The sequence below is a fragment of the Theropithecus gelada genome, chromosome 6 (assembly GCF_003255815.1).
Source record: "Theropithecus gelada isolate Dixy chromosome 6, Tgel_1.0, whole genome shotgun sequence".
NCBI classification, from domain to species: domain Eukaryota; kingdom Metazoa; phylum Chordata; class Mammalia; order Primates; family Cercopithecidae; genus Theropithecus; species Theropithecus gelada.
In genome coordinates, this window is record NC_037673.1 from 9,967,870 (window position 1) to 9,994,724 (window position 26,855).

General features: G+C 43.5%; 1 protein-coding gene and 1 pseudogene across 2 annotated transcripts; both read right to left on the bottom strand.

The window, feature by feature from the left end:
• Positions 1-1,089: 1,089 nt before the first annotated feature.
• Positions 1,090-26,850, bottom strand: FAM173B (family with sequence similarity 173 member B). The gene is made up of 6 exons (XM_025387778.1): positions 26,813-26,850; positions 16,317-16,606; positions 13,435-13,528; positions 12,110-12,160; positions 3,593-4,150; positions 1,090-2,685 (listed from the first exon to the last, which is right to left on the bottom strand). Exons 1-5 carry the CDS (start codon positions 26,826-26,828, stop codon positions 4,125-4,127), a joined length of 477 nt encoding a protein of 158 aa, XP_025243563.1. The 5' UTR covers positions 26,829-26,850; the 3' UTR covers positions 1,090-2,685; positions 3,593-4,124.
• LOC112626046 lies at positions 2,708-3,610 on the bottom strand (annotated as a pseudogene). The gene has a single exon (XR_003119819.1). The product of XR_003119819.1 is annotated as a ferritin heavy chain pseudogene (transcript).
• Positions 26,851-26,855: the final 5 nt, after the last annotated feature.

Here is a 26,855-nt window from a genome sequence, read left to right on the forward strand (position 1 = left end):
TCTCACAGCTCCACTAGGTGGTGCCCCAGTAAGGACTGTGGGGGGGGGGCTCTGACCCCACATTTCCCTTCCGCACTGCTGTAGCAGTCCTCACTGCCCATGAGCGCCCCGTCCCTGAAGTAAACTTTTGCCTGGGCATCCAGGTATTTCCATACATCTTCTGAAATCTAGGCGGAAGTTCCCAAACCTCAATTCTTGACTTCTGTGCACCCACAGGCTCAACACCACACAGAAGCTGCCAAGACTTGGGGCTTCCACCCTCTGAAGCAACAGCCCAAGCTTTACCTTGGCCCCTTTTAGTCATGACTGGAGTGGCTGGGACACAGGGCACCAAGTCCCTAGACTGCACACAGCACAGTGACTCTGGGCATGGACCACAAAACCATTTTCTCATAGGCCTTCAGGCCTGTGATGGGAGGGGCTGCCATGAAGACCTCTGACATGCCCTGGAGACATTTTCCCCATCGTCTTGGGGATTGACATTCAGCTCTTTGTTACTTATGCAAATTTCTGCATTCAGCTTCAATTTCCCCTCAGAAAATGTGTTTTTCTTTTCTATCACATTGTCATGCTGCAAACTTTCCAAACTTTTATGCTCTGCTTCCCTTATAAAACTGAATGCCTCTAACAGCATCCAAGTCACCTCTTGAATGCTTTGCTGCTTAGAAATGTCTTCTGCCAGATACCCTCAATCATCTCTCTCAAGTTCAAAGTTCCACAAATCTCTAGGGCAGAGGCAAAATGTCACCAGTCTCTTTGCTAAAACATAACAAGAGTCACCTTTGCTCCAGTTCCCAACAAGTTCCTCATCTCCATCTGAGACCACCTCAGCCTGGACCTTACTGTCCCTATTTCTATCAGGCTTTTGGTCAAAGCCAGTCAACAAGTCTCAAGGAAGTTCCAAACTTTCCCATATTTTCCTGTCTTCTTCTGAGACCTTCAAACTGTTCGAACCTCTGTCTGTTATCCAGTTCCAAAGCTGCTTCCACATTTTCAGGTATCTTTTCAGTAACATACCACTCCTAGCACCAATTTACTATATTAGTCTGTTTTCACACTGCTGATAAAGACATACCTGAGACTGGGCAATTTACAAAAGAAAAAGGTTTAATTGGACTTAAGTTCCACGAGGCTAAATATCTTACATGAATGGTAGCAGGCAAAAAGAGCTTTTGCAGGAAAACACCCCCTTACAATAACCATCAGATCTCATGAGACTTACTCACTTTCACGAGAACAGCAAGGGAAAGACTTGCCCCCATAATTCAATTACCTCCCACCGGGTCCCACAACATGTGGGAATTCAAGATGACATTTGGGTAGGGACACAGCCAAACCACATCAATGCCTCTATAAATCCACCAGGAACACTTCTAGAAAATGTTGAACACCTCCAAGGCCCCACAAAACCCTCCTCTACCCACATCTTCATGGCAAGGAGCTACCATGGATCCCCCTCCGAGTGTGCCCAGACCAGTAACAGGACTGGCTACAATGGAAGGCAACTGAGAGACACAGAGCAAGAGCTGCCCTCCCACCAAAGCCACACGCCACAGAAAGAACTCATTCTTCATAAGGAAACTGAAGCTAGTGGAAAAGGGACAGCCAGTAGCTGCCAAAAACCTGGCTGAAGTCCACAACATCCCATCCCCTCATCTCAGACTCACACGGGTGCTCGCTACACCATCACACTGTTTATTTTTCAGAGAACTCCACACACACTAAGATTCACTCGTTTATTTGTTTGTCTCTCCTTTCCAGAATAGGAATTCCATGAGGCCAGGGGCTTTGCGTGTCTGTCTATTCACCGCAGAATCTCAGAGATTCTTCTACAGTAGATACTGAATACATATCTGTTGAATGAATGAATGAATGTGTCCCCAGATGTTTCTCATTTAAGTGACAATTATCAAACCGACCATATTTTTATAAGTTTAGTTAAAGATGTGACCATCTTACTTCGTTACATCTCCATTAAGACAGTATGGTATTTCAGTTACAGGTGTATGACTGGGAGTTCAATTCTTCTCTGTGATAAGCACAAATGACTCAGGCTACCATTCAATATTCATTTTACAGATATATGAAGCTTGTCTACTCACATTCAAAGGTTTTCGTTAATTTGTCTTTTATCTAAATTAGTCAAGTCTTTTCTCATAAATAAGAAATATTAAGTAAGTGGCAGCTCTCAAGAAATAAAAAAGTGACCAGCAGAAATAATCTGCAACTTCTGTGAATAAGCTTTTTCTCAGTGTCTAAAATAACAAACACCATTTATGGACCAAAGACTAGGTGTCATGAGTTTTAGAAATTGGTACCCAGTCCACTGTTACATGTACCATTATCCCAATGGCAAAGACACACAGAAAGCCAAGGCTCAGAGGCAGTAAGTCATAGGTTCAAGGTCTCTTGCTGATGACAAAACCGGAATCCGAACCCACGCTGGGCTTACATTTACACAAACATGTATACAAATGTATGTATATACAGCTGAGATTCAACAAAATACAGTAATCTAGTGATGGAACAAATTATTTCTAATAAATGTTATAAAATATAAACGCCTCTCTGAATCCTTCAGAAAATTAATTTTGCCATGAAGTACAAAAAGGAAAGAGATAAAACTTAAGTATGAACAAAGTTATAGTAGACAGGAGACTGCAAACATTTGGTAATATGCACTGTCTTTTTTTTGGGGGGGAGGGTACCAAATTTCTTTATTTGAAGGAATGGTACAAATCAAAGAATTTAAGTGGATGCTTTGGTACAACTTATAGAAAAGGTAAAGGAAACCCCAACATGCATGCACTGCCTTGGTGACCAGGGAAGTCATCCCATGGCTACGGGGAAATTAGCCTGAGGCTTAGCTTTCATTATCACTGTCTCCCAGGGTGTGCTTGTCAAAGAGATACTCTGCCAAGTCGGATTCAGGTGCTCCCATCTTGCGCAAGTTGGTCACATGGTCACCCAATTCTTTGATGGCTTTCACCTGCTCATTCAGGTAAAGTGTCTCAATGAAGTCACACAAATGGGGGTCATTTCAGTTTGTGCTGTTCCAGTAGTGACTGACTGACATTTTTTTCCAAATGTAAAGCACACTCCATCGCATTCAGCCCGCTCTCCCAGTCGTCATAGTCTGGTTTCTTGATATCCTGAAGGAAGATTCGGCCACCTCCTTGGTTCTGCAGCTTCATCAGTTTCTCGGCATGTTCCCTTTCCTCATGAGATTGGTGAAGAAAGTATTTGGCAAAGTTCTTCAAAGCCACATCATCGCGGTCAAAGTAGTAAGACATGGACAGGTAAACGTAGGAAGTCTAGAGTTACACATTGATGTGGCGGTGGACGGCGGCCTCTGAGTCCTGGTGGTAGTTTTGGCGCACCTGCAAGGTGGACGCAGTCGTCATGGCGGAGGCTAAGGACAGGAGGCGGTGCTGCAGTGACAGCGGGGGCCTTGGGGCGGTCGGAGGGCGCGGTGAAGAGGTGACGGAGGGCTGGCTATGGGCGGCCAGCAGGGATGGGGGACAAGCGCCGGGTTCCGTCCAAGCACTGTTGAAGCAGGAAACCCTGACCACACTCGGCGAAGAACGGCTGCACTGTCTTTAAAAATCATTTCTCCTTATTGAGGCATTAAGCCATACTGTTTATGATGTGAAGAGCTGTTGGCCTCTTTCCTGCCCATAACCATGACCATCACTTACTCATCTTTTTATGCATCCAGGTGCATGAAAAGGCAGTAAGTACATTTTTTAAGAAAATAGCATCAAAAGCAGATTTTAAATCTACCTGTTTTTCTTCTGTTTGTTTTCTCCAACAGTTAAGGAAAGTAATGGTAATTTCTCATTCCAAACCAAAGACAATTACGCTCCTTTCTAAGGACACAGCTGTAAGTCTCTACAAGATCGGGGAAGACTAGGACATTTCAGAAAAGCACTCTCAGTAAAGTTTATGCTTGAATGGGCGGCTGGAAAAGCATCGATGTTCAGGGTCTCTTTTCACGGCCTCTAAACGTGCTCGCGTCATATGCCCACACTGTGTCTATCCCCTCCCCAGTGACATGGTCTGGAGTCCAGTGTGGGAAGGGGAACCGGCAAGCAATGACTCGTGCATCATCGTCAAGTTCAAGTTCAAGTTTCTTCTCCAACTGCAGCATCTGTGGGGAGTAACAGCTATTATTTTAGTGAGCAGTGAGTCAGAGGAAATGATCCCAAAATTTCTTCTGTACTTAAGAGTCCCTGAAAATACCTGAGCAAAAATTACTACTTGTTAAAAAGAGCATTCTGGGACACAAACACATGAACAAACAATCCACTAAAATACAGAAGATACACTGACAGCAGTTGTAAGAACATCTTCTAGTATTAATTATAAAATGTGCCATTTTTAGCAGATGTCTATCATAGATTTATAGTTTTCTCAATAAAATCAAGATGTGGCAGCAATTATAAGCAGCAGCAGTTTTAAATAATTTAGTTCAACACTTCAATATACCTTGTCTCCTATATTTAAGACATTATTTTTCCACAATTTTAAAGAGATGGGGGTCTTGCTATGTTGTCCAGGCTGGTCTCAAACTCCTGGGCTCAAGCAATCCGCCCACCTCAGCCTCCCAAAGTGCTGGGATTACAGGCATAAGCCACTGCGCCTACATTTTTCCACATTTTTAACATCTCTGAAATCAGGACACATCACACAACACTGTCTTAGAATTATAATTAGCAATTTTTTTTGTTTCTCAATAGCAATGGTGCATCCTAAAATCAAGATCTACAGTCAATGAAACGTAGGATAGTTAGACCATGAAAAAACATACACAATTCTACCAACTGGAAATACCATGAAATATTTCATAATTTTTTAAAATGTACCCATAATGTACTAATAATGGATTTCTTAAGAGTTAGCCTAACTTATACCACTGTTGTACCATTTTGTTGTCAATCTACCAACAAAGAAAAGAGTTTTTACTATTCGCTAAAAGTACTGATATTTTAATTACATCAACAAATTAACAACTACTTAAAAATTTATCTGCAGGCCCTAAAAATGTATTACCACCTTCACATGCTAAAAATACTTTTTTTCTACTTTCTTCTTTTAACTTGTTATTTTGGGATAATTTCAAACTTCCAGAAAAGTTGCAATAACAGAACAAAGAAGAACAAAGAACTCCTGTATACCTATACCCAGGTTCAATAACTTTTTTTTTTTTTTTTTTTTTTTTGAGACAAGGTCTATCACCCAGGCTGGACTGCATTGGTGCGATCTTGGCTCAATGCAACCTCTGCCTCCTGGACTCAAACCATCCTCCCACCTCAACCTCCTACTTTTGTAGAGATGGGGTTTTGCCATGTTGCCTGGGCTGGTCCTCAACTCATGAGCTCAAGCCATCTGCCCGCCTCAGCCTGTCGAAGTGTTGGGACTACAGGCGTGAGCCACTGCACCTGGCCTATGGGTTTACCAATTTTCAACATTTTGTCACATTTGTTCTCTTCCTCTCTCTTTGAACATTTTTTTCCCTAAACCATTGGAGAAAAGGTTGCATACAATATGCTCCTTTACTCCCTTAATACTTCAGTGTGTATTTTCTAAGAAAAATATTTTCATACATAATCCCAGCACAGTTATCTTCAGGAAATTTAACATTGTATTCCAATATAATAATTCCAAATAACACTGCAATTCTGTCATTGTCCCAGTAATGTTCTGTATAACATTTCCCAAAGGTATGATCCTGTCCAGGATCACTTTTGCGTTTAGCCATAGCATTCCTTTGGTCCCCTTAGAGGGAAAACAGCTCCTCAGTCTTTCTTCGGTTTCTGTGACAATAACATTCTTCAGTTATTGGACCAAGCAGCCCTGGCGGTGGGTCCTCTGATGTATGCTCATGAGCAGTGCAGTGTGTGGTCTTTGGCAACACCCCACCTGTGAGGCTGTGAACTTAGCAGGGCTCCAGACACCCAGGAGGCCCTTCTGCTCTTGATGATGGCATCAGTCACACAGTGAAGGTGGAATCCGGTGTCTCCACTGTGCAGTTGCTATTTTTCCTTTTATAATGAGTAGTTTGTGAGGAGATGCTTCGGGTTGATGTGAATCCTGTTACTCATCAGACAGTCCCCACACTTGAAGTAGCACTCACGGACAATTCTGGCCTGAATCAATCTGCTAATTCTGTCCTTTCTTCTAGACGTACAGTTGGCACTCTACCATAAGGCAGGGCTTTCCCCTCACCTGCTCTGCCTCTCTCTCTTCTTGTCTACCAATCTGCTGTAAGGACAAACACCTATATTCTTATTTCATTTGATAGGTTATAATCCATTACTGTCCCTGTGTATTCGAATGCTCGAATTGTCCTAATTGGGCCACTGGGAGGCTCTTGCCGCTGGCTTCTCTGTCCTTTGGACACGCTGTTATCAAACACTGTGAGCACTTCCTTACATTCTGGCTCAATAAAATGTTCCTGGCTTTTGTATCTTCCTTCCACAGCCCTGATTCAGCCTTTTTCTCAAAGATTCCTGATTCCTCTTAGTGAGAAGTGATATTTACAAAACAAGATCTAAGCAAAAATTACTCCTCTAAAAAAACCAGATTACTGTGGCGCAATGGATAGCGCATTGGACTTCTAAAAAAACCAGATTAAATCAAGACGAAATTGATAGGGCTTCTATGATGGTTTTAGTCCTGACCTAAATCTTATACAAGTGCTTAGAAAAACTCTTCTACATGACCTATGGCTGGAATGAGCCAAATTCTAATTGTTCATCAGAATCAATGCCAAGATAACACAGAATAAATTCTATTAAGGATGGAGGAATTTCTATTCTTTCAATAGCCAGTATAGGATTAAAAAAAAAAAAAAAAAAGTTGTGTTCCTTGAGGGAAAAATTAAATAAGCAAAGAATGAAACAATATGTGTTTTTCCAAAATATCAGAGATTTCTTATGGTAATTTTGTTCATAAAAAAGATAATTGTAAACTTATTCATGATGCTATTATTCTTTTCTCTTTTATAGTTTCTTTTATTTCCAAATGATTGTCATATGCTAAGTCAAGATAAACCTAAAAATGAAAGGAGCTATTTCCATCATAAGAAATTAACTGACTAAATTACACATAAATATGCAACGAATCTGGTGCTTGATATCATACACAAAGAGAAGCCGTGATGTGTCATGTCTGCCTAATGGAATTCAAAATTATTCATACAATTATAGGTTTCAAAGTGACATGAACTCATCCTATTCTAATTATGTCTACAAAACTTTAAACATAGTTCTCAAAGGTATAAGATAACCTAGCCCTGCCTTACACACACACCCCGCCCCCTAGGAACCCCGGTTTCACTGGACCACCAGGGTAACTCACTCCTGGCACTTCCTCCTCCCCAGGCTCCCCTCTCCGAGTCCTACTGGTTGCCCTTCATTTCCCAGACCTCTAATGCCAGGGTCCAGAGCTCAGGTCTTCAACGGCTCATCCTCGTGCTCCCCAGGGAATCTCAGCTACTCCCAGGCTTCATCTGTGCTGATACCCAACAAACGTACATCTCCAGCCCGTTCTCTGGCCCGAACCCCAGACTCCTTCTCACCCACCACTGCCAGCCTGATGTCATGCACACCCAAACATCACATGCACATGCTGACTTTCCCAGTCAGCTCCGCTTGCACCTTCCCCAGCACAGTTCAAGGCAACCCCAAGCATGTGGCAGGATGGCCCAGTGGTCTAAGGTGCTAGACACAAGCTTCCACTTCCCAAGGCAACTCCAAACTTCCAGTAACTTGGGCCAACACCCTGGGGCTACCTGTGACCCCGCCTTTGTCTCTCTCCCCATGTTAGATCTGCCAGCTAGTCCTGTGGATTCTACCTTCACAATGCACACAGAATTTGATGCTTCTCACCAGTTACTCCACGGCCTGGACATCTGCAAGAGTTTATAACCTGTCTCCCAGCTTGTACCCACCACTGCCTCCACATGGCAGCCTGTGACCCTTCTCCAGCCCAGCCAGCCCTGCATGCATTCCTCTCTGCTCACTCAAGGCTTCTGTCCTTCCAAGGGCTGGTGTCCTTCCCATCCTGCTTCCTCTCTGACCTCCCCACGCACACTCACGCCATACCTGCCTGCTTGCCGCACTGCCCCCCACCCTGTCCAAGGCGCTTTTTCCTGCAAGCCCCCTCCCTAACCTCAAAGGTCACCTTTGCAGGGATCCTGTCCCTGCCCCACCCCGCCCTTGCTTTGCTTTGCTCCACAGCACTTTTGCTTCTGCTGTATGATGCATCTTCTACAGGCGTCTCATGTAGTATCTGCTCTCCCCACTAGCATATGAGCACCTGGGGCAGGCGTGTTTTCTCTCGTACTCACTGAAATATTCCAAGTGATTAGAACAGGGCTTGCTATAGTGGCCACGCTTGTCAAATGGACAAGGGAAGGAAGGAAGAAAAAGTTATTCAGCTATGAGTTATTTTTCTTTATTAGAACATAATGATAATATTTTTGTTCATCAATTCATAACAGCCAAGCATGGTGGCTCATGCCTGTAATCCCAACACTTTGGGAGTCTGCAGCAGGAGGAATGCTTGAGCCCAGGAGTTCGAGACCAGCCTGGGCAACATAGTGAGACTCCGTCCCTACAAAAACTAAAACAATTAGCCGGACATGGTGGCACACACCTGTATTCCCAGTGACTTGGCAGGCTGAGACAGGTGATCGCTTGAGTCCAGGAGGCTGGGGCTGCAGTGAGCCAAGATCACACATGACTGCACTACAGCCTGGGCAACAGAGTGAGACTCTGTCTCAAAAAAAAAAAGAAAAAAAATTCAGAACAGAATTTGTAACTAAAATTAAATTAGTCATTCTTTGAAGTTATGAAAGTAGATAGCTTTCTGGGAAAAGTATAAATACTGGGTATACTCAGACCACATTCATTCATTCAATGACCGTTTACCAAGCAATGCCTGTGCCAGTGCAGCAGTACTGGAGGCCTGGGCCAGCTAGAAGAGGACAGGCCTGCTCCCTACTCCCGAGCTGATGGTGCAGTGCACACAGCAAGCACTGTCGAAGCCTTCAGACAAAGAAATGCACAATAACCCGTCTAAGGACAGGGCAACAAGATACTACGTGAGCGCAAAGCAGGCCACTGGAGCTCACCTCATTGCCATCAAGGACTGCCTTGCAGAGGCCGGGCACAGTGGCTCACGCCTGTAATCCCAGTACTTTGGGAGGCTGAGGCGGGCAGATCATGAGGTCAGGAGATCGAGACCATCCTGGCTAACATGGTGAAACCCTGTCTCTACTAAAAAAATACAAAAAATTAGCTGGGCGTGGTGGCAGGTGCCTGTAGTCCCAGCTACTCGGGAGGCGGAGGCAGGAGAATGGTGTGAACCTGGGAGGCGGAGCTTGCAGTGAGCTGAGATGCGCCACTGCACTCAAGCCTAGGCGACAGAGTGAGACTCTGCTGTCTCGGAAAAAAAAAAAAAAAATTGCCTTGCAGAGGAAAAGACAGCTGGCCCATAAGTTGTCAGTGCTATTCATCAACGAAGTCCAGAGCCAGGGAGACCACAGTCAGAGGGAAGGACACAGCCCCAGGCTCTGGGAAGAGCAGCAATGGTGAGGTCCAAGGGGCCAAGAGAAGGACGGAGGACTGGTACAGAGAGCTGAGGGCAGCATGGCCCAGAGGAAGCTGGAAGGGAGCAAGGGCCACTGCACGCCAGCCTCAGGGCCACAGTGTTTGGACCTTATCCCTAAAAACAGCAAGAAGTCACAGAAAGGTTTTCACGAGAACAAGATTGGTCTGCTCTGCACTTTGAAAAGATGCTCTTGGTGCATAAGTTCATGTTAAACGTGGATGTTTACAACCCCAGGACTGGCTTGACCAGATCCAAATGGGATTCCTGCTCCTTTTCAGTTAGATACATAATTGTGTGGAACTGCTACAGCACCTCTGATTTTGAGCTACAACTGCACAGAGCTGTTAGGGATCATCAGTCTGGTATCAGAAACAGGGGTGAGGGTTTACAGCCCCAGGGATTCCTGGCTCTGGACCTCCCCAAGGCTCCCCTGGCTCACTGAGTATCTATCTGGGCATCAGCTGCCATGGGAACATCTCATGGCACACTGGCTTTGTGGAGTCACCCAGCCGCAGCTGGCTATGGTTCACAGCACACGCCCCGCCCCCTCATGGCCTCTGCTGAGACACAGCTTAATGAAGGTTGAAAGTGGGGCCCTCCACACACAAAACTCCACCTTCCAAACCAACAGAAGTCATCCCAGCCTCCGCACCCCTGACCGACCCACCAGCATGGAGACGGCGAGCTGGCCAAATCTCTGTTATGACAGGGAACGTGGACACTTTGTGTCTTTCAGCTGCTCCCCTTTTTCCTTGGGAATAGTGAAATGCTACATGTTCCTTATTTCAGATTTCTCTACATACAGAAGAATGGACATTAATCACAAAAGTATTCATAAATAATAAGACTCTTATTTCCCCTGACTGAACAGCTCCAAAAAGTGAGTCAGTCTACTTCAAACATGGTAAGAAGCACCCGGAGTCGGCTCCACAGGTCCTGGAGTGACGATGACTACCAAAGGCCACTGCTGCCCCCCGCTGGGACAAGTAACCATGGTTTCATCATCCTGCCTCTCCACACAGCACGGAATTTCCAGTAAATGCTAACATTCTATCTTTATAAAGCACGGATTCAAGTTAAAGTTACTTGTCTCCAAAAAGCGAACACATTCCATTTTAGAAGTAAAGCCCAAACATCACAGGTAATAAATCACCATCAAAATTACATATCAATCTATGATCCCAATCAGTTTTCTTAAAAATGACCAGGGAGTGTGCCCTTCTACCTCATTTCACTTCTATAAGAAAAGGCTGGATACCAAAGTTTGGTCTTAATTTTAGGCATAATGAGAATTATAAATGTACAGGATACTGTCACTTTCAAGAATATTTTACAAGACTGGGCACAACGGCTCACACCTGTAATCCTAGTACTTGGGGAGGCCGAGGCAGGCAGATCACTTGATGTCAGGAATTCAAGACTAGCCTGGCCAACATGGCAAAACCCCACCTCAACTAAAAATAAAAAAATTAGCTGGGCATGGTGGCAAGTACCTGTAGTCCCAACTACTCGGCAGGCTGATGCAGGAGAATTGCTTGAACCAGGGAGGCAGAGGTTGCAGTGAGCCGAGATCACGCCACTGCACTCCAGCCTGGGCAACAGAGCAAGACCCTGGCTCAAAAAAAAATATTTTACAAAAGCATTTCTAAATTATATTTTAAAATTAAAGACTATGGCATTATACTGAAGGTCTTAGTAGTAGAAATACATTTCTCAAGCACTGAAATGTCTTATACAAAAATGCAGGTATTAATAAAAAAACAAAAAAAAGTAAATTGTCTTTGTAAAAAATTAAAATCCTATCAGCTATATTGCAGCATGTTAGCAAACATCCAATTCTGCCAATTTTATGATGGCTACAATGATAGACTGAAAAGTGAAAAGGGATTTCCTTCCATGGTCTGTGCACCAGCAATACGGTAAAAGCTTCCCACCATGACCATCTTTCCAAAGGCTAAGGAGGGCCATTTTCAGTGCAGTACTGTGGCATTTTCACTTTTGAAAGTACATAATCAAAGTTCAATATGCCATTCTTTAGCAAATCAGTAAACTGAGGTAAACTGAAACTACTCAATGCTCATCCACCCAGAAAATTATCTTCCTGCCAAATGGGAGGAATGATCAATTCAGAGGGAACATCCCATTAACTTTCCAGAGCGACTTCAGCCGAGTGGAAGTGAGTGGCTGTGAAAACTGCCAACTACATTAGACACGGGGACCTCAGAAAGCAGCTTCCAAACTGGAATGTTTAAGGCTTAGGCAAATCATTGAGAATTTCATCTGAAGCCAAAGTTTAAAAGTATGGCTGAATCTTTTATGATTAAACTTCTAGGACTCTGAATTATTTTATTAAATCAATGAACTGAAATCCAGTGTTCCCTAAAATCTCTGGGAGGCCATCACCATCACACGGGTGAGTGGTGGTGTTGCGGCTGGAAGGGCCTTCAACATCATCTAACCCCAAAGAGAGAGCAGAAAAGTGCGTACTCACCATCTGAGGCACACCAAAAATAACAACGTTCGAGTACTGCGAAAAAGTAACCTGAACAAGGTGGGAAAACAATCGGTAGATTAAATGCAAAAAGCCAAATGTTAAGCTTAACTTGTTTCACAGAAATGGGTAGCAGTTTTCCGTTTTACCAAATGGTGGGTTTTGAGAAACTCCTAAAAAGAGCAGCCCTCGTTAAGATTTCACAAGAAAAAGAATAATACATTTATGCTCTCATTCATTTTAATTCAATCCATTACAGTTTTCCAAACGCTTCCCTGTAAGTCATCCCATTTCATCCTCAGGGCGACTCCATGCAGGGCGCGCCCCAGTGGTCATGTGTCAGACAGCTAGTGACCACACTGTGACCACACTGTGACCCCACTGTGACCAGCTGGTGGCACCGGGGCCACATGTTCCTGCACCAGTCCACTCTACACCAAACCAGCTTCACCAGAACGCGAGAGACTTCAGAACCATCTGGGTTTTTTTTGTTGTTGTTGAACCATCCTTAAAATTTGAGTCCCCCTCCTCTTCTCTAAAATACTATGTAAAAAAAGTGCAATAAAATGGTCTATAGTTGAAAAACTGGGGGGAAATGTGCTTTGCCAGTTAAAATTCTTATTGCCCAATAAAAGTCTTATTTACTCTATAGAGAGATCGTTTATGCACATATGGCATAAAAAAACAATGCAAGCAAAACTCAAGTGAATTTTTGTAAGCTACTGATGACAATATTACAATGGAAAATTCTTATTTAAGAAAAAGCATTTTATGGAACATTCCTAAAGCAAAATTACAGAGCATTTTTAGGTACAAATAAATTTGGAAGTATCTTATACTTTATGAGGATAAGAAATAACCATGACAGCATGATTCTCTAGCACCCATCTCTGTGTCTCTAAATATACGAATATGCATACACACACACACACACACATACAGGCACACAAATGGAAAAATCTAATATTTATCAATAATAATTTATAGGATTTCCAAATGAGATGAAAAATCTCATTATTTTGTAAGAAACAGAAATTAGAACACAATAATTTAGTAAATAAATTCTTGGAATTCACAAGACCTATACATAAAAACTTTAAGCTTCTCTCTACAGGAGACTATTTGTAAAATGTATCAATTTTATACATTTCATTATGCCAGAATATTCGCATGGATTTTAATTATTTTTCTTTTAATACATTTTTCAGTTCTCAGTCATACTAATTTTGAATAATAAACTTTCCCTTGGATTTCTCTAGGGCCATTCTCTGCCTTACATACCTTCCACAAATCCGAAATATAAAATTTGGCAGAACCATGCACACCTTCTCGCCAAGCGCGGTATCTGGAGTACCAAACTAGCCATGGGTTTAATTCATAACCAACTGCTGTGAACCCTTCCTTCGCAGCCGCTATGACCTGTGGAGAGAGGCAGGATTTTTTCAAAATATGAAGAAAAAATGAACATATATGGTCAAACAATATGAATATCTCCTATCGATGGTTTAAACAGCCAATCAAAAAGTGCCTCCTGTGACTAAGACATCATTTAAAAATGTGTCTCTAAAGTGATACAGCTTTGTGGACAAGGTAATAGTCAACCTATGTAACTTAGTTTTCTTGATTGGTTAAAGATTTCATCTCAAGTATCAGAATAGACATTCAGGTTCACTTTGAACACCTCCATAATTGATTCTAGGTCAGCCAACCCCCGGGGAGGTTGAACAAAACATTGCCGAAAATCCACTACATCTCTCCAGCAGTGGGCTAGCACAGCAGCAGTGAAATGAATGTGTCAGGGAGGATGATCTTGTGAACAAGTAATAATGTGCAATAAAAATAACCTGTCAATGAAAAATCTGCAATTAGTTACATATTCCCTTTGTAGTTAATGACTATTCACTCAAAACTGAAAACAGGTAAAATAAAATGAAATTAATCCGAATAAAGTCAACTGTGGAATCCCACCAGCCTCCGGAGAGTGGAAAGGATATGGGGCAGTCCTGGGTTCTCTCTGCCCGTCCTGTCCTGCCCCATTCTTTAAGGGAGCATCCCTTGACTCAGCTGTTCCACCTAAGATAGCTCCCAAGTAACTACAGTGCTACAAGAAAACATTTTCTCAGAAACCACAAAGATACCGTTCAAATACGTAAAGCATTCAAATATGGATTTTAAAACTTTCCCTTTGATTTCTTGATATGGTTTGCCTCTGTGTCCCCACCCAAATCTCATCTTGAATTCCCATGTGTTGTGGGAGGGACCTGGCAGGAGGTAACTGAATAATGGGGGCAGGTCTTTCCCATGCTATTCTCATGATAGTGAATAAGTCTTACAAGATCTGGTTTTATAAGGGGGAGTTTCCCTGCACAAGCTCTCTCCTTGCTTGCCACCATCCATGTAAGACATGACTTGCTACCATCCATGTAAGACATGACTTGCTCCTCCTTGCCTTTCACCTTCCACCATGATTGTGAGGCCTCCCCAGCCATGTTAAACTGTAAGTCCAATCAACCTCTTTCTTTTGTAAACTACCCAGTCTCAGGTATGTCTTTATCAGCAGCATGAAAACAGACCAATACTTTTTTTTTTTTTTTTTTTTTTTTTGAGATGGAGTCTCGCTTTGTCGCCTAGGCTGGAGTGCAGTGGCATGATCTTGGCCCAGTGCAACCTCCACCTCCCGGGTTGAAGCGATTCTACTGCCTCAGCCTCCTTAGCAGCTGGGGTTATAGGCGTGTGCCACCACGCCTGGCTAATTTTTGTATTTTTAGTAAAGAAGGGGTTTCACCATGTTGGTCAGGCTGGTCTTGAACTCCTGACCTCGTGATCCACCCACCTTAGCCTCCCAACATGCTAGGATTACAGGCATGAGCCACTGCACCTGGCCACTAACACATTTCTTAGAAACAAATAGTGGCTCCCAGAGGGTGAGGGGAGGAGGGGAATAGAAAGTTATTTAATTGGGGCAGTGTTTCAGTTTTGCAAGATGGAAAGAGTTCTGGAGATGGGTGGTGGTGACAGTGGCACGGCAACGTGAATGTACTTCCCACCCTGAACCGTACACCTGCACATGGTTAAGATGGTAAACATGGCCGGGCGCGGTGGCTCACGCCTGTAATCCCAGCACTTTGGGAGGCCGAGGTGGGAGGATCACAAGGTCAGGAGATCGAGACCATCCTGGCTAACACGGTGAAACCCCGTCTCTACTAAAAAATAGAAAAAAATTAGCCGGGCGCAGTGGCGGGCGCCTGTAGTCCCAGCTACTCGGGAGGCTGAGGCAGGAGAATGGCGTGAACCCGGGAGGCGGAGCTTGCAGTGAGCCGAGATTGCGCCACTGCACTCCTGCCTGGGCGATAGAGCGAGACTCCGTCTCAAAAAAAAAAAAGATGGTAAACACTACGGTATGTGTATCTTAACACGATTTTTAAAGTAAAAAAAATAAATTAAATTAAAAATATCTTAACTTTCTAACCTCCTCCTGAATATTCTAGCTCAGAATCACAAAATCAGTCTCTGTGTCTGTAGCAGCTGGTGAAAGGTGAGAGTCCTGCTGGCCTTCACACTAAACGCTTCCATAGCACCAGCCTTTCCCACTGCTGCTGGAACTTTTCAGCTCATCACTGGGATAAGGCTAAGGATGGTGCCACCCTGCCCACAGAGGAACCTGCTCTGAGACACCCACTTGTCCGTCAGTGGCCTTTTGTCTTTATTTATAGGTGCCCAACTGGGGTCAAGTGAGAGAAGTTCGCTAAAAAAGTCTGATCTTCGGCTTAGTGAGGGTTAATCACTGGCTCTTTCTTATTTTAACTCTATATTACCCCCCAGGAATTATTACTTATACATGGATAAATACAGACAAATGTAGAAGCAAACAACTATGGGGTTGTTTGCATGATTTAACATGTTTCCTCTCATCATGCCACCTCTGTCGGCCCAAGTATTTAACAGACAATTTAATAATTACCAGTTAACCGTTCTTTTTCCCCTGGCATGTCAACAGCGCACTTCCTCCTTTAAGAACAAATTACATCTGGGGAAAATGAATTCCAAACATGCTGGTAGTTTAATAGTTTGGTCAAACAAACACAAAATGAAATGAGCACTCTTTCGAGCTGTCAGATTTAGTAAGTCTTTGTGTAAGCCTTACTAAATGTAAAGCAGAAATTTTAAGTTTTCGTTCCAAACCTTAAAATGTTTTAGCAGAACTCACAATGCGTCCGTCGCCACTACCGATGTCTACAAGGGATCCTCTTCTGCATTGCAACATTTTCACAACATTTTCAATCTGCTTCGTAGTTGCAGGTACAAATGGCAAACAGACTTTTCGAAGGGCTGGCGTTATAAACGGTGTGGCTACAGCATACACAGCCACCAGGGTCCCACCCACAAGCCCAGTAAGAAAGAACCCCCAGTTGCTTTTCTGCAAACTGTTGGCTTCAAAACTTGCAGGTAGAACATGTCTTGACTGACTTTCTTCTGTAAGTGTTTCTAGGGGTATACCTAGAATGAAAGCAAGCAGAAGAGACACACATAGCACCAAATCTGAAATCCAAGAGAGTATTTTTTCCTACAATTCTCACTGACAAATAAACTCATGCTTTTTAAAGGATAATTCAGCTGAATACAAGCTACATGCCAAGTGTAGGATCCCATAATAAATCCTATTAAGATATTTTGGAGAACATTATTCAATACCACGAGAAGACTAAAATCTTTTCTTTCCAACATGTTGATTTTTTGTGTGTCTAGGAGTCATCCTTAGAAAACAATGTACTCAAACTTATCGAGCAATTTATTAATTTAATATCCATTAGTACAAGTTTTAATCATGCACTACATATTTTTAGGTTCTGAGCTAACATATGTTTATTTGTTCATTGTTGTCTTATTTTTAAAAAAAATAAACATAAAGATGTCTAATTATTACCCAATTTCAAGTAGAATTAAAGGATTCCACATCAAATTTGGTCTGGCATCTACAATCCGGTTTCACCAACACAATTTTAAAGTAATAGAAGAGACAAAAATCAGATTTTACCAAATATCTCAAATAAGTATGGTAATAAAGAGACTTTTACAGCAGATCCAAAAAGAATAAAAAATAAGATCATTTTAGTACTATCACAAACATAAAATAATGCAGACCCCAATCACTGATTACAAAGAAATGAATGGTACCTTAAATATCCTCTTGAGATTTGTCCTTTAAAATGCATTTAAATGGGATCTCAGGGTTTTGAAATTAATATTGACTTGAAATTGATTTTAAAATTGATTAACGAGGAGCACAGTACAGGAGGTAAAAGCAGGACTCCTCCAGAGCCAGCCAAAGTTAGGATCCCGGCTCTGCCACCTCATTAATGAGGGGACCCTGAATCCCTTGTCCTTGCTGAACCTGTTTTCTCATCTGTAAAGTGGGGGTCACAGGGATGTTGTGAGGATGAAATGAGTGGATGGAGGTAAAGCACTTAGAACACAGTTGAATGCAATTATAGGTTTCCTATAACTGCTGTAAGAAGTTGCCACAAAATTAATGGCTTAAAATAACACCATTTATGGCCAGGCGCAGTGGCTCACACCTGTAATCCCAGCACTCTGGGAGGCCAAGGCGGGCCTCCCAAAATACAAAATTAGCCAGGCGTGGTGGTGCACGCCTGTAATCCCAGATACTTGGGAAGCTGAGGCAGGAGAATCACTTGAGCCCGGGAGGCAGAGGTTGCAGTGAGCCAAGATCGCACCATTGCACTCCAGCCTGGGCAACAAGAGTGAAACTCCATCTCAAAAAAAAAAAAAAGAAAAGAAAATCACCATTTGTTATCATACAGTTCTGGAGGTCAGTCTGAAATGAACTGGCAGGCCTGCGTTCATTTCTCGGGGCCCTCAGGCAGGTTTTCTTGTCTCTTCCTGCTTCCAGAGGCTGCCCACATTCCTAGGCTCTTGACCCCACATCACTCCAAACTCTGCTTCCGTCCTGACATCACCTTCTCTCACATGCCTGGCTCCCTCTTAATTTATAGGAACCCTCGTGATAACACTGGGCCCACATAAATAATCCAAAATAATCTCCCATCTCAAGCCCATTGATTACATCTGTACAGGTGCAGGAATTAGAATGTGGACATTCCTGGAGAGGACATTTTTCTCCCCACCACATCCATGAACTATGGCAATCTATTCCGGTGCAGTACAAATTTGAACCCAAGACACACAGAAAGCTGGCAAACAGCAGCTGGTTACCCTCAGGGCAGCCAGCCAATCACCAGTATCCCCCACTCAGCGCGGCTTTGTTCTTGATTCCTGAAGACCCTTAAAATGAGTTGTAAAACTGATTTCATAGTGGAAAACCAACTGGGTCGGGGGAGAGGGCAGTGGGAGAAAGAATGCTACTAGTACTAGTGCTAGTGCTAATGCTAGTGACAGTGGTAAAGAAAATTGACTTTAAGAAGGTGATGGCATTTGATAGAAAGCAAAAGCTTTAAATAATTTCAGTTATAATTTTGGCATTTTACGGAGGAACTTACAGGCATACCTTGAAGATACTTAGTTCCAGACCACTACAAGAAAGTGGATATTGCAATAAAGCAAGTTACACAAATATTTTTGGTTTCCCACTGTATATAAAAGTTATGTTTACGCTATACTGGAGTCTATTAAGGGTGCAATAGCACTGTTCAAAAACCAATGTATATAACTTAATTTTAAAATCCTTTATTGCTTGACATTTTGGTCTGGTTTATCTTCAAAAAAATTGTTTAAATTTTAAAAAATAGTTTATTGCTAAGAAATTCTAATGATCATCTGAGCCTTCAGTGAGTAAAAATCTTTTCATGGGCGTAGGATCCGGCCTTGACGTTAACAGTTGCTCACTGATGAGGGTGGTGGTTGCCAAAGGTTGAGGTGGTTGCGGCAATTTTTAAAAATAAGACAACAATGAAGTTTGCTGCATTGATAGACTCTTTCCTTCACGAAAGATTGCTCTGTGGCATGTGATGCTGTTTGACAGCATTTTACCCACAGCAGAACTTCCTTCAAATTTAGAGTCAATTTTCTCAAACTCTGCCACTACTTTACCAACTAAGTTCATAAAATATTCTAAATTCTTTGTCATCGTTTCAACAATGTTTACAGCATCCTCACCAGTAGTAGATTCCATCTCAAGAAACAACTTCCCTTGCTCATCCATCAAAAGTGACTCCTCATCACTGCTATTTTATCATGGGGTTGCAGCAATTCAGTCTCATTTTCAGGCTCCACTTCTAATTCTCTTGCTATTTCGACCACATCTGTAGTTACTTCCTCCACTTAAGTCTCAAAGTCATCCAAAAGGACTGAAATCAACTTCTTCCAATCTCTTATTAATGTTGATACTTTGACCTCCTCGCATGGATCATGAATGTTATTAATGGCATCTAGAATGGTGAATCCTTTCCTGAAGGTTCTGAATCGACTTTGACCAGATCCATCAGTGTGATCACTATCTATGGCGCCTCTAGCCTTATGAAATGTATTTCTTGAATACAAGACTTAAAAGTCAAAATTACCCCCTTGATCCTCGGGCTACAAAATGAATGCTGTGTTGACAGGCATGAAAACAACATTCGTGTCCTTGTATATGGCCACCAGACCTCTTGAGTAGTAACTAGGTGTGGTATCAATAAGCAGTAATATTTTGAAAGGAATCCTTTTTCTGATCAGTAGGTTTCAACAATGGGCTTAAAATAGTCAAAAATCATGCTGTAAAGAAAGGTGCTGTCATCCAGGCTTTGCTGTTCCATTTACAGAGCAAGGCAGAGTAGATCTGGCATCATTCCTAAGAGCTCTATGATTTTCTTTTTTTTCTTTTCTTTTTTTTCTTTTGAGACGGAGTCTCGCTCTGTTGCCCAGGCTGCAGTGCAGTGGCTGGATCTCAGCTCACTGCAAGCTCCGCCTCCCGGGTTCCTGCCATTCTCCTGCCTCAGCCTCCCGAGTAGCTGGGACTACAGGCGCCCGCCACCTCGCCCGGCTAGTTTTTTGTATTTTTTTAGTAGAGACGGAGTTTCACCGTGTTAGCCAGGATGGTCTCGATCTCCTGACTTCGTGATCTGCCCATCTCAGCCTCCCAAAGTGCTGGGATTACAGGCTTGAGCCACCGCGCCCGGCCAAGAGCTCTATGATTTTCAGAACGGCCAGTGGGCATTGGCTTCAACTTAAGATCACCAGCTGCATTCACCCCTAACAAGAGAGTCAGCTTATTCTTTGAAGCTTTGAAACCAGGCATTGATTTCTCTCTAGCTTCCAACAGAAGGTTGTTTCATCCATACCGAAAATCTGTTGGCCAGGTGCAGTGGCTAAGGCCTGTAATCTCAACACTCTGGGAGGCTGAGGCGGGCGGATCACAAGGTCAGGAGCTCAAGACCAGCCTGACCAACATGGTGAAACCCCGTCTCTGCTAAAAATACAAAAATTAGCCGGGCGTGGTGGCACACGCCTGTAATCCCAGCTACTCAGGAGGCTGAGGCAGGAGAATCATTTGAACCCGGGAGGCAGAGGTTGCAGTGAGCCAACATCAGGCCACTGCACTCCAGCCTGGGTGACAGAGCGAGACTCCGTCTCAAAAGAAAAAAAAGAAAAGAAAAAAAAGAAAATCTGTTTAGTGCAGCAACCATCATTAACAATCTTAGCTAGATCTTCTGGATAACCCACTGCGGCTTCTCCATCAGCACTTGCTGCTTCACCTCGCATTTTTATGCTCAGGAGATGGCTGCTCTTTCCTTAAACCTAATGAACCTACCGCTGCTAGCTTCAAACTTTTCTTCTGCACCTTCCTTACTTCTCTCAGCTTTCAGAGAACTGAAGAGAGTTAGGGCCTTGCTCTAGATTAGGCTTTGGCTTAAGGATATGCTGTGGCTAGTTTGATTTTCTATCCAGACCACTCAAACTTTCTCCATATCAGCAATAAAGCTTTTTCACTTTCTTATCATTTGCGTGTTCACTGGAGTAGCACTTTTAATCTCCCTCAAGAACTTTTTCGTTGCATTCACAACTTGGCTATTTGATGCCAGAGGCTTAATTTTCAGTCTATTTCAGTTTTCCACTGCCTTCTTCACTAAGCCTAATAATTTCTAGCTTTTGATTTAAAGTGGGAGAAGTGTGATTCATTCACTTGAACACTTGGAGCCCACTGTAGGGTTATTAATCAGCCTAATTCAATGTTGCTGTGTCTCAGGAAATAGGAGGGCTCAAGGAGATGGAGAGAGATGGAGGAATGGCCAGTGCAGCAGTAGGAACACACACACATTTATTGATTAAGTTCACTCTTATTTGGGCATGGTCTGTGGAGCCCCAAAACATTTACAATAGAAACACCAAAAATCCCTGATCATGGATCACCATAATAGATAAAAAATAGCGGAAAATTTGAAATATTGCAAGAAGTACCAAAATGTGAGAGACAAAAAGTGAGCACGATGCTGTTGAAAAAATGGTGCCAACAGACTTGTAGAGCTGCATAAACCTTCCATTTGTAAGAAGCACACTACTGAATGGGGCATGTTGGTTCACACCTGTAATCTCAGCTACTCAGGACGCTGAGGCCAGAAGATTGCTTGAGCCCGGGAGTTTGAGACCAGCCTGGGCAATAATAGCAAAATCCTATCTCTAACAACAACAAAAAAGTGCATTATCTGCAAAGTGCAATAAAACAAGGTATGCCTCTACTTGCTAAAATGGTAGTCACGCATTTAATTATTTAAGAAAATTTGGCCAGGCACAGTGGTTCATGCATATAATCCCAGCACTTTGGAAGGCCGAGGTAGGAGGGCTGCTTGAGGCCAGGAGTTCAAGACCAGCCAGGGCAACACAGCAAGACCCCATCTCTACAAAAAATAAATTAGCCATGTGTGGTGGCATGCACTTGCAGTCCCAGCTTTTTGGGAGGCTGAAACAGGAGGATCACTTAGGCCCAGGAGGCTGAGGCTGCAGTGAGCCATGATCACACCACTACATTCCAGCCTGGACGACTGAGCAATACCCTGGTATTTAAAAAAAACAAAAGAAAAGAAAAGAAAGAAAAGTCAAGGCACATTTGTCACGCCCTCTATAAAGAAATTATCCTGTGGACATTCCAATTGTACAGTACAGCCGCTAAGGGGATTTGGGTCACACAGTTCTGGAGTCTCAGAACTTAATTAGTTGTTTAACACAAGGTAAGTTGTTACTAAGGCATGGTTTTCTCCTCAGTAAAATTTAGAAATAATTCGTTTAAACACGATTCAAAATTGACCAGACACAGCGGCTCATGCATGTAATCCCAGCACTTTGGGAGGCTGAGGTGGGTGGACCACCTGAGCTCAGGAGTTCAAGACCAGCCTGCGCAACATGCCAATACCTTATCTCTACCAAAAATACAAAAAATTAGCCAGGCCTTGTGGTGCACGCCTGTGGTCCCTGCTACTTGGGAGGCTGAGGTTGGAGGATTTCTTGAGCCTGGGAGGTGGAGGTTGCACTGAGTCGAGATCGTGCTACCGTACTCCAACCTGGATGACAGAGTGAGACCTCATCTCAAAAAAAAAAAAAAAAAAGCTTTTGCAATAATATTATCCTCATAGGATTCTTGGAACAGGTAAATAATGTATGCAAAGCATTTAGCATAAGCCTAAGAGGCTAAGTAATGACTATTAATTGCTAGTATTATTCTCAATACTATCATTTGCAGGGAGGGGCTCAATTTTCAACAGCTTTGAGATATAATTCATACATATACAATTTGCCCGCTTAGACAATTTAGTGTTTCTTTTTATATTCAGATATATGCAACCAACACTACGGTCAATTTTTGAACATTTTCATTACCTCAAGAGGAAACCCCTTATCCTTTAGCTACCACTCCCGTATCCACCCTCTATTCCCCAGCCCTAAGCAACCACTAATCTACTTTTTGTCTCAAGAATCCCCTCTTCTGGGGCCCGGTACGGTGGCTCCCGCCTGTAATCCCAGCACTTTGGGAGGCCTAAGTGGGCAGATCACTTGAGGTCAAGAGTTCAGGACCAGCCTGGCCAATATCATGAAACAACATCTCTACTAAAAATACAAAAAAAAAAAAAAACAAAAAATTAGCCAGGTATGGTGACGCACACCTGCAATCCCAGCTACTTGGGAGGCTGGGGCAAGAGAATTACTTGAACCAGGGAGGCAGAGGTTACAGTGAACCAAGGAGCCAAGATCGCACCATTGCACTCCAGCCTGGGAGAGAGCAAGACTCTGTCCCAAAAAAAAAAAAAAGAATCACCTATTCTGGACTTAAAGGAATGGAATTGTATAGTGTGTGGATTTCTGCAACTGACTTTTTTCACTTAGCATGTCTTCAAGATTCATCCATGTTGCAACTTGTATCAGTTCTTTATTTCTTTTCACGGCTTAATAATATTCCATTGTATGGATATGCTATATTTTTGTTTACGCATTTGTTCACCAAGTTTATTAAACAAACACAAGTCAGATGACCCAAATTTAATTTCACCTGTGTAGATATGTACCTTTCAATTCAACCAGCAAAAGATACAATAAAAAGTTCCTGTTTTTCACAGCCTCCCGTCTAGGCAGATGAGACGTGGGGTCCAGGACAGGCAGACACATGTCAGGTTGTGAGAAATGCTGTAGCACAAACAAAACGATACAGGCATACAAGAGAGGTGGAGAAAAAGACTGATTCCAACAATAGGACCAGTAAGGTGTTGGCAGAGAGAGTATTTGAGCTGGAGTCAAAAGCAGCAAGCCTTGGAGCCACGGTGTGGAAGGCAGGGAAAGCCTTTCTGGAGCAGAGAATGAGAGAGAAACAGGAAGGCAGAGAGAGAAACAGGAAGGCAGAGAGAGAAACAGGAAGGCAGAGAGAGAAACAGGAAGGCAGGCCTCTGAATGCCAGGCTCAGTGTGTATTTTATTCTACGCGCACTGTGATGAAACTTTCTGAGCAAAGTCACTATAATATTTGTGTTTTTAAGAAAGGCAACACAGGGGCAATGAGTCTCTTGATGAAATCGTTCTATTTTCTGTCCCAAGTTTTCATGCCTGCAAGTCTTGCAACGTCACAAACACTTGCATGGGGAAATCAAGATCCATACCCACTGCTGGAGCTCTGGAAGAAGTTACTATGTACATCCAGTACAGGAGTACATCCAACATAGGACTACATTGTTAGCTCCATTCAGCAAAAACAATTCATTCCTTTCTGAGATGGAGTCTCACTCTGTCGTCCAGGCCGGAGTGCAGTAGCACAATCACAGCTCACCACAGCCTTGACCTCTCAGGGTCAAGCAATCCTCCCACTTCAGCCTCCCAAGTAGCTGGGACTACAGGCACATGCCACCACACCCAACTAATTTTTTCCATTTTTTTTTTTTTAAAGACGGGGTCTCCCTATGTTGCCCAAGCTGGTCTCAAACTCCTGGGCTCAAGCAATTCTCTTGCCTCAGCCTCCCAAAGTGCCTCCATGCCAGGCCCTGTATTGATTCTTACCAGTGAAAATCAGGCCCTGAATATTCAAAACTAACATCAAGACTGTTTCTACAAATCCTGCTAATGGAACGTGTTCAGACTCCCAGACTATCCAATATACATAAATGGCAAGAACTTTCTGTCAGGTGTTCTTTGGAACAAGGAGCCATTCTATTAAATAATGGCGGCAGTGGCCACTGGCTACTTTCTTTGAGCACTTAGTAGGAGTCCATCCTTGAAAATCAAACACAGGATGAGGTTAACTTCTACTGTGTCCAGGCCCTGCTTGCTTATTGACTTCTAATATTGGTTGAAAACTTCAATTTTCAGTGGAAGATTTGGATCAGCTGAAGCTAGAGGCAGTGACAGATGTACAATAAGGTACCCAAGGTTCTTATCCAAGTTCAAGCCAAAAGAAAAAGGTCAGGAAGAGAGAAGGACCCTGTTTGGAATAGTGACCAGCCACATGTCTAAAGCGGGCTTATATCGGAATGTCACAACTTGTAAGGACTGTTCATTGTGCACTTGTATATGCACACCAGTTTAATAACTACAACAGATGTTATGTCCCTTTAGCATATATTCTTATGTCCTTACAAAACCTTTCTTATACTAGTCTAATGTCATTTGTGTCCTTTTGACATACATGAGCTATTGATACTAGGAAAAATCCCCTCTTGCTCCCCAGTATTTTGACAGGAAATAAACTACATAGAGGATGCCGTAAGACATTCTATTTTTCACAACAATCAAATGAGCCAAATGAATTGCAGAAGCCACCATTTTTAATGAGGAAACACTGAATTGGCAAAGCTAACGTGAAATAACGTGTCCTTGAAGATGTCTAGCGCATTTAAGTATGCCAAGCATTAAGAGTTAACTGATCACCAACCATCCAATGACAAAATCAGTCCTCCCTGTTTTGTTTTAGAGACAATCTCGCTCTGTCGCCCACGATGGAGTGCAGTGGTGGATTATAGCTCACTGTAAACTGAACTCCTGGGCTCCACCCATCCTCCGGCCTCAGCCCCCAGAGTAGGTGGGAACACAGGCCCCAAGTCAGTTCCTGACTTTCAGGCCAGGGTCAAATGTTATAGTGCATGTATTCATTTCAACATTTACTGAGTACCTAATAAAGTCTGGGAATAATACAACTTTATTAGCTAAGTCCCTGCCTATGGCAGTAGCGGAGAAGTAAGGCTGGAACCCCTCAACAAATAAATCTAAACCTATCAAATATCAAGTCATGATCTTGGAGCGCGCAAGGGAAGGCAGCATGAGATTTAGAGGACAGCTGCGGTTACCTAGATCTTTCTGAGGCAGCATAATACAGGGCTTAAGAGTGGGACCCACAGGGCACTGCGGTTGCTCATGCCCAGCACTTCGGAAGACCTAGACGGGCACATCACTTGAGGTCAGGAGTTCGAGACCAGTCTGGCCACTATGGCAAAACGCCGTCTCTACTAAAAATACAAAAGTTAGCGAGTTTGGTGACCTGTGCCTATAGTCCCAGCTGCCTAAGAGGCTGAGGCACGAGAATCGCTTGAATCCGGGAAGCGGAGGCTGCAGTGAGCCAAGACCGCGCCACTGCACTCCAGCCTGGGCTACAGTCTTGTCTCCAAAAAAAAAAGAGTGTGGCACCCATTGCATCAGGCTGTGCAACTCTGTTTCTTACTAGCTGTAAAACCGTGGCAAGTTACTGGGCCATTTGTGCAAAATGTTAATTGATTTACCAACACTTAAACACAGCTTGCTAAGGGCCAGGCACCGTTCTCCTTGAATCTCACAGCAGCCCTGTAAGGTAGGCACTACTGTTACCACCGTCACTTTGCAGACAGGGAAACCGAGAGATAAAGAAGTTAAGGGATTTCCCCAAAGCCACAGCTAGAAGAGCGGCAGAACTGCGATTCCAATCCATCAGTGTGCCTCCACTATTCCTATTCCTTAACATCGTGCTAAAGGCTGAGTCACTTGCCCTAAGGAGCCCACAACAGTCTCTGGCAGAGAGGAATTCGCACCGGGAAACGCGCCCGCCGCCAACGATCCCCAGAACCGGCGCCGGCACGGCGCGGCGGCCACGAGCTCTGGGCACCGAATGCCAGGCTGGAGGCCAGGGCAGCCGCCTGCCCGACCACCGGCTGGACAGTGGAGACCTCAGCTGACCGCGAGCCCCTAGCCAGCCCGCCCGCACCCCTTCTCACGCCCACAGGAGCCCGCCACGCCTTTCCCGCCTCACCTCCTCCTCCCTCCATCGCGAGATTTGCAAGTGGTTTTGGGGG